Source organism: Volvox carteri, assembly GCF_000143455.1.
Source record: "Volvox carteri f. nagariensis unplaced genomic scaffold VOLCAscaffold_6, whole genome shotgun sequence".
In the NCBI taxonomy this organism is placed as follows: domain Eukaryota; kingdom Viridiplantae; phylum Chlorophyta; class Chlorophyceae; order Chlamydomonadales; family Volvocaceae; genus Volvox; species Volvox carteri.
Window position 1 is genome coordinate 1,568,362 of NW_003307549.1, and position 10,696 is coordinate 1,579,057.

The 10,696-nt window shown below is 56.8% G+C and overlaps 2 protein-coding genes across 2 annotated transcripts in view; one reads left to right on the forward strand and one right to left on the reverse strand.

Annotated features, from left to right (window-relative positions):
* VOLCADRAFT_87744 (uncharacterized protein) overlaps positions 1–2,787 on the forward strand; it is a gene marked incomplete at both ends in the record, with an annotated part of 8,860 nt that extends 6,073 nt beyond the window's left edge. The window contains 5 exons of the mRNA XM_002947347.1: positions 511–624; positions 869–1,048; positions 1,381–1,506; positions 1,778–1,861; positions 2,608–2,787. Of these exons, the coding sequence (XP_002947393.1) occupies positions 511–624; positions 869–1,048; positions 1,381–1,506; positions 1,778–1,861; positions 2,608–2,787 (684 nt within the window). The remainder of the gene's footprint in view (positions 1–510; positions 625–868; positions 1,049–1,380; positions 1,507–1,777; positions 1,862–2,607) is intronic.
* Positions 2,788–2,995: 208 nt separating this feature from the next.
* On the reverse strand, positions 2,996–9,796 carry VOLCADRAFT_87745 (uncharacterized protein; the record flags this gene model as incomplete). The annotated part of the gene is made up of 5 exons (XM_002947486.1): positions 2,996–3,051; positions 4,687–5,971; positions 6,368–7,266; positions 7,890–8,729; positions 9,676–9,796. 5 exons carry the CDS (start codon positions 9,794–9,796, stop codon positions 2,996–2,998), a joined length of 3,201 nt encoding a protein of 1,066 aa, XP_002947532.1.
* Between the last annotated feature and the right edge of the window lie 900 nt (positions 9,797–10,696).

The following is a 10,696-nucleotide window of genomic DNA, read 5'->3' on the forward strand; positions in this document are numbered from 1 at the left end:
CCTCTCTCTCCCTCTCTCTCGCCCTCTCCCTCTAAGGATCCTCATTGACGGTACGGATTTAGGTCAGTTGGATCCCAAGTGGTTGCGGCGGCAGGTGGCGCTGGTTAGCCAGGTACTGGGACCGGAGGGGGCTGTGATGGTGGCCGGGGGGGGCCTGGTTTTGGAGGGGGGAGGGCTCGACTGCTACTTACGGGTTGTACCATCCAGGGCTTTGTCACTGAAGTTGAAGTTTAATTGCTCAGTACTATCCAGGGTGTTAGGGTTTTAGTTTATATAAACTACGACAGTACAGTACGGGAAGTTCCAAGCTGTGGGCAACTCCAAAGCTTGGAACTAGGGCGGTCCGAGCGGGACGCGTTTTATGAAGACTATTGCAAGGGCTATTGCGCTTTGACACGACGTTCCTTATATAGAACATGGCTGTTGAATCCCTCGTCTCCCCTACCCCTACCCCTACTCGTTCGTCTTTCCCCCTACCCCCTACCCCCAAACAAAACCCACACCTTTTAGGAGCCAGTGTTGTACGCTCGATCCATCCGTCGCAACATCGTGCTGGGTTTGGAATCCGAGGACGGTTGTACGACAGTCCCCACGGAGGATGAGGTGGTGGAGGCAGCCAAGCAGGTGGGGGGGAGGTGCCAAGGGGGGGATGGGGTTTATGGGGGGGGTTTATGCTTACGTGTATGTACGGCATGGTCTTCACACATTACCTCAAGAAGCGCGGTCGTCGACTTGGTTCTCGACTGCTCAGTTTCTGTCAGTGTCTGCTGCGACTTGTCAAATAATGATAATGCATTTTCTATTTTTTTCTGTGGTGCAAACTAAAACCCTAAAACCCTAATAAAACCTGTCATTGAACCGCACCCAGGCCAACGCGCACGACTTCATCACCTCCTTTCCGGAGGGCTATGAGACGGGCTGCGGGGAGAAGGGAGTGACGCTCAGCGGGGGCCAGAAGCAGCGGATAGCCATTGCTCGTGCGCTGGTCCGTAAGCCCCGAGTGCTGTTGCTTGATGAGGCAACCAGTGCGTTGGATGCGGATAGCGAGGTGGGGTTGGGGGGGTATTGGGCTGGGGCGGAGGGGGACGACCTGGGGAAGTGAAAAAGGTGCATCGGCCCTTCCGGAGAGCAACATGAGGGCAAGTGGAGTGCAAACTGAATGGGGGGGGTTTGAAGGTGAGGGGGTTTGAAGGTGAGGGGTGGGGTAGGGATAGGGGTAGGTGAGTAAGGGGCCACGCCCACGGCCTTACGGAAACGCATGTACATATATACATACGTGGTATGCAGACAGAAGACAGACAGACAGCAGGGTGTGAAAGGTGGCCGTCCCCCATTCTATCCCCCCCTACCTCTTTCCCTCCTTCGAAACGAAACCCACAGGCTGTGGTCCAGGAGGCCCTCGACCGGGTTATGCATGGCCGTACGGTCATCGTCATCGCCCACCGCCTATCCACTATTCAGGGGGCTGACAGGATCTACGTCATCGGGAAGGGTGTCGTACAGGAGGTACGGAGGAAGGATAGCAGCATGGCGTTACGATTGGTGTGCGTGTGTGTGTGTGTGTGTGTGTGTAGTGGGTTTCGGTCAAATTGCTGTTTAATGTTCCCGCCTTTCGTTTCACTCCTCCTTTCTTCAACTCCAGATCTCCCAGATGATTGCGACGGATTCCCCTTCCCTCCTCCCCTTCACCCCCTCACCCCCTCATCATCCCATCACGTCACTTCATCCCCCCTTTTCCCTTCACTCGTTCGTGGTTCGTCTTTCCCCCTTTCGCCAGGTGGGCACACACGACGACTTGCTCTCCTCGGGCGGAATGTACTCCCAGCTGGTGCGGAGACAACTCACAAGGCCCATGTCGCAGGTGTGTGCATGTATGTATGTATGTTGTTACAGGGTGGTCAACTTCGCCAGCGGCCCCCTTTCCCGGGGCAGTCCCTGCTCTCCCCTGCTAGAGGGGCACCCTAATCCGTCACCCCATCCGACTTCAGAATGTATTCGTTGGGTTCGGCAACTCACCACCAGCATCCAACCAAATCTAGCGGATCAACGGCGCATCAACTTAGTTCCTGGTCAGCTCGCAAGTTGATATTATCACGTCCTACACCGTCCATAAGATGGGGGGCCACCTCCCATTTCATCACTCCTCAAACACCCGAGGAGCCGGCAGGCGGATTTGAACCCGGGTCGACTGGGTCGACTGGGAGCAGAAGTCAGGCCTTAACCTCTGCCAGCCGCCTGCCTGTATGTATGCCTGGAGCGGGGAGGGGAGGGGAGGGACATGTATCCTGTGTGTGCATGCCGTACGTGTGTAGGTTTGTAGGTATGTGTGGACGGGGGCGGCACACGTGGGGAGAAAAGGGGGAGAAGGGCCGGTTGAGGGTTTTTGTGTGTCGATAACGTCTTGCTGCCGGTAATGCTACTGCCATGGGTTTGCGTGGATAGGGCCCGGCTGTATGGCTGTTGCGAAAGGGCAGGAGGAGAACCGAAAAGATAGCACCACACCACCTGTACGGCGATTTCCGCCTGAATTCCCGAGACGTACATGTCATATATGTTCTGCGTGCCATAAATCAGTTAATATGATGACTATCGTACTGCCGTACACAGGCCAATTTTCTGGCGGGCTCGTCTGCTGAGCTGCGGCCCTCCGTGAGCGCCACCTCCCTCTCTTCCCTATTGCCCGAGGAGTCACCCAACCACCAACTGCCACAACCACCGCAACCGCCAACTGGCCAACAGCAACATCCACAATCACAACCGCAACAGCCGCCGAGATCCCAGGGGTAGTTATGAACCGTTAAAAAACATCGTTTCAAAAACGTTTAATTGGCCTTCCTGGAGAGAAAACATAAGCATCAGGAAAAGCAGTAACAACAGCAACGGCAGCAACGGCATTAGCAAGCGCGTATCTCCCACATTCAAACCTAGGTCATATCACCGCCGCCGCCCCAGCATTATCATTATCATCAGAAGCAACAGCAGCAGCAACATCAGTTTAGTTATTGAAACAACACCGAAACGAAAAGGGGCCTGCATGTTGGAGGCTGAAGGCTGGAGGGGGGCGATGGGGGGGAAGGTGGGGAAGGTGGTCACAGGTGCTTCCGAATCACGTTGAGGTACCCTCCGCTCTAAGAGGAGGCAGGAAGGGAGGAAGGTGGTCATAGGGTCGGTTTAAGGGACTGTAGGGCGGTTTGATGTGCGCAGCAATATAGGTGTGCGTGTGTGTGTGGGTGTGGGTATGTTATACTTGGGGGAATGGGGAGTAGAGAATGGGGTGGTTTCGGGTGATGGCGGACTGCGTTCCGGGGCATGTTAACGTGTTTATGTCGTGTGATGTGTATCTGTCATGTATGTGTGTATGTCTGTATGTACGTGTGTAAGAGCTCATTGAGTAAGCCATCCCCACCACGACCCCTGCTGCAGGGATGCCCTCATGAAACTGCTGATGTTGTGAAGAATATATTTCCGTGTGTGCACGAAAATTTGTATGTACATACCTATAATATATATGTATGTATCCTGCAGTATGGCACATGTAAACGAGTATATATGCTTATGCCTGCAAACGTCTCGAAGTGAGGCATCGCTCTTGACCTGCTTTGCGGTTGTGTTGGTCGCAGTGGTGCAATGCTGTGGCCAGCGTGTGGTTAGATATCGTTGTTTGGCGGGGGATGGGGGTGATAAGCCCATGGAACCCGCAGCTATCCCTTCGCCGTAATAAGCTTTTCCCCCATCGTTGCGTTGCTGAGGCACGTGTATGTGTGTGTATGTGTGTATGTGTATGTGTGTGTATGTGTATGTATGTGTGGGGATGTGGATGTGGATGTGTCGCTGATGTCCTCGAGCCGATGTCTACAGCGTCGCAAGAGTCTTTGGTCACTTCCACTGGCTCATTTCTGCTACGGAGATATTTGTGTACCTGCCAACCCTGCTGCCACGTTTCCTTCGTAAAGAAGTTTCGCTGGATTACACATTTTAAAAAATTCCACCACTGCCGACATGACCACGAAAATCTTCACCCTCCGCCGAAGTAACATCACGGGACTTAATTCTGGTAAAATGGCGACGACAGACAGACAGACAGGCGGACAGACCCCAGACTGGGCATCAATGGGGGTGTTATCCCCTCAAAGTATGTCTCCCCGATGGACAGACATACAGAGGCAGACAGCCCCGCAGAAGCGGTTCATCACTGCATGCAGTGGCTGAGTACTGGACTCGATCACCATGCGCACGATTGAATGTCGTACTTACAACCACCACCAGCGAACCGCATCGCAGAGAGGCGTGCCGAGGCCGTCAGAGAGATGCAGGTTTCAACCCCCGCCATGATCACCACCACGAACGCTATGCAACTTGCTTGGGCTCAATTCCTGCTTGCATAACTACGGTCACGGCATCTTTATCTTGATCACTTTCTCCTAATCTCCAAGAAGCCAAATCACACATTGGAGATTCGAAAACCCGGCTGCATTCCTCTTCTTGCCCTGTTTCGCCATCTTCTGCATCCATGCATCCTTGCTCTCCAGCAAAAAGACAGTCACAATATCTTCCGCCTCTGCACATCTCCTCTGCACCGCTTATAACAGCAACATTACCACCGCCAAAGCAACAGCGCCAAAACACATCTCCACGCCGAACACTCTAGAGGCCGTCAGACAGCCCCGGGGCCGCTCCTGACGCTACCTCCTCCGCCGCCACCGTCACCACCACTGTTACCGTTTCCGTTACCGTTACTCGCGCCAGCCGATTGCCGCAAGGGAAACGCAGCGATGGGCACAACCGTAGTATTGTACGACAACGACATGGCTCCTCGGGTACCAGTTCCGTAGGACGCGGCAGAGACAAGGGTGGGATGGCCGTACGGCAGATCTTGCTCGTCCATGTTAAAGCAGCGGTATCGACGTGGTGTGTCAGGAGGAGTGCTGACGGGTGTGGAGGTAAACAGATGCCGTACGGCGTCACGAGCATTGCCGCCGCCGCCGTAGCAGCCAACATGTACGGCATCAGCGTGGCCGCAAAAGGCGTTGCCGCACACACCGTGTCCGCTGCTGCCGTCGATCCGGCGCTCCAGAGATCGCGAGTCGCCGTCGGACGGAGAAGTCCAGGAGCGGGGACTGTCGTGCAGTGATGACGTGGGGCTGACGGAGTTGTCACAGTGCTCGGTGTGCAAGAGCGGAATGTGAAGCTCGCCGCTGCTGCCGTCGCCGCCGTCAAGACCGTCGCGGCTGCCCCGACGATGGATGTCCGTGCTTGGGCGGCCCTTCTCTAAGTCCCGCGTGCGACACTCCCCGCCACCGACGACGCCGCTGCCGCCACAGCGATCACTGTTGCAGCCTTGGCCGTCGCCGCGAACCGAACCGGCGACTCTTTGCAGACTAGAAAGCCAAATTCCGAAAAGCCGGGCTCCTGCATATTTGCCGTCTTGAAAGGGAAGATACTGGCTTCCATCGCTTTCGGAGACCATGGCCGCCGCCGCGGCCGCCACGCCGCGGCTGCCCCTTCGTTTGGTACGGACGCGCCGGCGGAGACCTGACACTGCCGCAACAACTGCGGTAAGGACGACGAGGAGGGCGGTACCGGCGGCAACGCCGGCAGCGACGTAAAGTGCGACACTCCACGACACGGATGGCTCAACGCACGGGCTGCTCATCGGTTTGGCGTTATCGATGGCGGCGGCGGCGGCGGCGGCGGTGGCGAGGACAAGCGGGCTGGCAGCGGTCGTGTCGGCAGCGGCTGCTGCGGCTCCCTGCACGTTCCAAAGCGCGCTGCGATGCAACGCCGCGGCTGCTCGCGCCAACAGCTCAGCCCGGCTTGCAGCGGCAGCGGCAGCGGCAGCGGCGGCGGCGGCCAGCTCATCGCCCGATGGACCGCCTGCGTGACTTGATCCAGCGACGATGTCGCCACTATCAGCTCCGGCCCGCCAGTGGAACAGGGCCTCCAGAAATGCGATGCGCGACGCCGCCACTGCCTGTACGACGGCTTGTACGGACGGCGTGTCAGTTGTCACAGCTGTCGCCGTCGACCTGTCGAAAATCGTGCTGACGGGGCCGGAGCTATTGGCAGTGGTGTCGCTCATTACAATCTCAGCTGCCGCGTCCGACAACTCAGCAGCAGCTGCTGCAGCAGCCGCGGTAGCTGCTGCTGCTGCTGCTGCTGCGGCGGCGGCGGCGGTGGCTGCAGCACCTGCCGCTGCCGTGGCAGCGGCGTGCGCCGTGGTCGTCGCAGTAGCGGTAGTTGCAGTTGAGGGGCTGAGGTAGTCGCTAGCCTTGACAAGGGTATGTGCGCGGAGCCCCTTCACTACTGCATCATTGCGGTCCTTGATGCCGCTGGCGGTGCTGCTGCTGCTACTGCTGGTCCTGCCCACAAGCTCGCCTGCGGACGGATCCGAAACCTCTCGTACAGCATGCACGACATCGGTTGGCAAGCCGTACTCGTCATCGTAAGGGTCTTCCTCGAATTGAATGTCAGCCGTCGGGCCCTCCCGCCCGCCAATGAGCTCCGTCGTACCCCGCAATTCTGCGCTTTTGCCAGCATCTTCCGTACCGCCATGGCCGCTTGAATCCGCCGTGGCAGCGTCGGCGCCGCCACCAACGTCCGCGTTGGCGATGACGGCGCTGGAGTAGTCATAGTACATTCCGCCGTCGTTCCAGTCATATGCACTAGACCAGTAATTGTCCCCACGTTCCCACCAGGAATTGTCTTGGGACACTGGCGGGGGCGACGACGAGCTCCGCAACACGGCGTTGGAGTTCTTCCGCAACTCGTCCGCCGCGGCCCGCACTACGTTGCCGCCGCTGCCAAACGTGCCGCTATTCGCGACGGCGTCGGTACTGCCGCTGCCCTTTCGCGCTTCGTCCTCGTATTTGTACTCGAGCTGCGCATAATCAACAGCGCCGATGTCCCGTCGGCGGCGCCGCTCTACCACCTCGTTGTGTACGGCCCAGAACATTGATGGATCTTGTTCGTACAGTTTGATGTACATCGCCTCTTGTTGCGGCCCAAACGTGATGTCGTCCTCGCCAAACATGTCGTACAGCGCCTGCCACAACTCCAAAGCGGCGGTCTTATCCGCATAGTCGTCCGAAGCCGCTGCCGCCGACGCTGCCATCCCAGTCTCTAGGTTGACATCGTCCTTGTTGCCAACTCTACCCGTTGCGTCGGCACCGCCGTACAGATCCTCGCCGTACTGTCGCAAGGTATCACTATGACCGTCGTACAGGTATGGATCGAAGCCGGTGGAAGGCTCGTCTCCCCCAGCTGCTGCTGCTGCCGCCGCCGTCGTCGCCAGCTGGGGGACCGGCACCACCTCGGTGCCATCACCAGACACGGGCTCAATGCCCAGAACGTCGTACAGAATATACTTCAACTCAAGCGCCTTGCTCTGCTCCTGCAACCATACCTTCTGCCATTTCTCATTGCTGCTGCTACTGCTGCTGCTACTGCTGCGACTGCTGCTGCTACTGCTGCCACCTCTGCTGCTGCCTGCAACAATCAACATCGCGAGGAGGGCCCCAGGCGTTGCGGCCCATGCGGACGTGCCGTACGATATCATATACGCAAACATTTCAGATATCACACTGCGCGACGGTACTCGGTATGTTGGATGTAAACTCCCGCACGCACGCAAAAAGGTGAATACAAAACCATATCGCCTTACCAGCACCCTCATTCACGTGGGTGGAGGTTGGGCCTGAACCTCGCCACCTCCGGCTAGGGCAGCTGAGGTGGCGGCCGCCGGGGGCCCCGGGGCCCTGAAGACCTAGCGGCTGCTCGGTCGGAAGCGGGCCCCCCAATCGAACCTTGCAGCCCACACCGCCGCCGCACACCGTACTACGGACCCAACCTGTGCAAGCGCTTTCAAGACCCGTTCACCTCCGCCGCCTCACCTCCAACGGAAACCCGGGAGTCAATCCCAGCGCTGCCGCCGCCGCCGCCGCCGCCGCGGCTACTGACAATCCCCTCGCCGTTCTCGTTCATCCTGTCGACGATGCTGTTGGCCTTAACGAGTCCAAAACTACCGCCGCCGCCGCCGCCGCCGCCGCCGTTGTTGTTGTTCACTTTCGGGATGTTGAACCACGGGCTGGTTTTGCCAGCGGTGAGTACCACATCAAACCGGCCAGCGTCGTCCTTATAGTACGGTTCGTACGGTTCGCCATGTTCGTCATGTTCGTACAGACTGTTGTCCTCTTCAAGCTTATCTGCAGCGGGTTCGACCGCTGTGGTGCTGCTCTGCATATCGTCGTCTGCCCGCCTAGCGGCGACTGTCGCGGTGACGGCGGTGGTGACGGCACCCGTTGAAGCGCCTCCTCCGACACCGACGTCAGTCGCTCTAACGCTGCCGATCGAAGCGCGGGCAGCAGCAGCAGCAGCAGCAGCAGCAGCGGCAGGTACTTTCTCCTTAGCGCCACGCCAGTCGTCGCCGCCAACGGGGTTGGCCTCGGCAGCGGGTACAACGCTGTTGTACAACACTGCCATGGCAGCGGCACGGCCTCCGGCGAGCACGTAATCGTCGTCGCCGTCACCGTCGCTGTACGGAAAGTTCTGTGACGCCGGATCACCTGATAGGCCCGCCTCGGTCGTCAGAACTGACATCCATTTCGTGGCGGCGGCGGCGGCGTCGACAGCCGTCACAATGCCGGGACCGGGGCCGGGGCCATCAGCGCCTGCATTGACGCCAGCGGCGCTGCCGCCATCGCCGACGAGATCCGCTGGAATGCCGGTGGGACCTGCCCCACCATTACAAGAATGGGTGAGCGAAAAGCGGCATACCGGATATGTCCATGTCCGGTGCGTTGTTTTAATTCTTTCGATTATGTGTAGTGATCCCCCCCATGTCATATGGAGGGCTCAATGTACTGGTGATGATCTGGCAGAAAAGATGTCGCGGCTTAGTGAGAAAGGACAGTTGAAAGGCCGGGTCCACACCGCGCATGACAAAAAGTAAAATTTAACGTCAGCTCGCGCGTGCAAAAGGCCGACAGTCATGTTCCCGATTCTAGCACACCCTCCATCTTACCTCTTGCACCCACCACCATTGTGACCGGGTACTGAGTGGCTTCAGAGGGGGCAACTCCCGCGACATTCGCAGTACCAGTAGCACCAGTAGTAGCAATAGTAGCAGTTGTTGTGGTGGTAGTTGTGGTGGTGACGGCGGTGACTGCCGCTGTGACCGCCTCAGCGGGTTCAGTGGCGGTGGTTGCGTCATTGGGGATGATGGCAGCGGCGTTTGCTGCCTTAGAGGGGTCTGGGATTGCCGCGAGTTATGAAGCCAGGGGAAAAGGCCGATAGGGGCGATAGTGTGAGCGGGCGGGCTGGGCCAGGCGCAGGATCCCCGAGAAATAGATGGGTGTCCAGAAGACACTTTTGCTTTTGCGGGACGGAGCACGATCACTTAAGGGTAGATGCAGGGGGAAGATGGGGACTTGCCTAAGAGGTGCTGTTAAGAGACTGTATGCGAACTGCATTGTGTGTCGGGCACATGGGTTTCAGCTGCTGTACAGATAGAACAAATGAAATTACACCATTGTATGTGGTTTTAAGTGCATTATCAGACACCGTCAAAGCAATCCAGCAAAGATATGGAAGGCCGACAATGTCCAAGCGATGTCATCAGACCATGGCACGACAGCTAGACAGCGGCAACAAATGCCATCTGTTAGTACTATTTATTACCTTCGAAAGTACGAAGCTTTAAATATGATTCAGCATCTTGCTGCTCGTTTAGGCCTGAAGCTCCGACGGCTGCCCATCCGCCCAAGGTATACAGCAGAAATAGCCGTGTAAACCATGTCATTGTATGGATCTAAATTATAATTAGACCAAATGTTTATTGGAACAAAATCTTGTGCTCCATTTAGATGATTGCCCAGGATAATTGCACAGTCGAGAATGACTAAAAATCTGATGGTCAACTTTGTGGCTGAACCAAAGTTCATCCAAATCGGAAACGTGATAAACGGTCAGAATTTCACCTCGAAGTTGACGAATTAAAGATTCAGCCAGCTCTCCTTGGAACGTCCGACGCACGGCCGAGGCAACAGTCCAATCGCATCGGATTAACGTTCGTCAACCGCGATGCAGGTTCACCATGATCTGCTTGACATCGAGGCAGCATTATTACCTTTGGATATATTGTCCTTTACCTCTCATGTGACAAAGGCAGGGAGATGTCATAAGTTGTTATCTTCTATAAAACTTATCCCATAATACTATGATGAAAGTCCATCGAAGCTGCCCTGCGGCTTCGCACAGCGTCCAATACTTATTATATATCATTACCTCAGACATTATAGCTTCTTCGCGTTCTTCGCTGACCTGCAGTTGCCGTCTTAGTATCAGTCCACCGTCTGCTCTCGCAACCGGTCCACCCAGCATCACATTAAATATCCCAACCACTTGCCCACCAGTAACAACCCCTACAACCCTGCAAACAATACGATCTCTACCCCGTTCATGCACCTCACAAATGCTTCCATGTTTGCAGTGTCCGCATCCTCCGCCGGTGAATTCCATCTGCTGCTGGTTATATAGCTCCCAACCCCGCTTACGTTAACCCCTACCGGCTACAGCTGTCAAGAATGTAAGGGAGTTGGGCCGCTGTCGACCCGGCAGATTCCGTTGGTTGCTGGTGGTGGGTGCGGAACCTGAGCGATCGATTGACTAGGGTGACTGGATGAGGGTGCCCCGAAATACC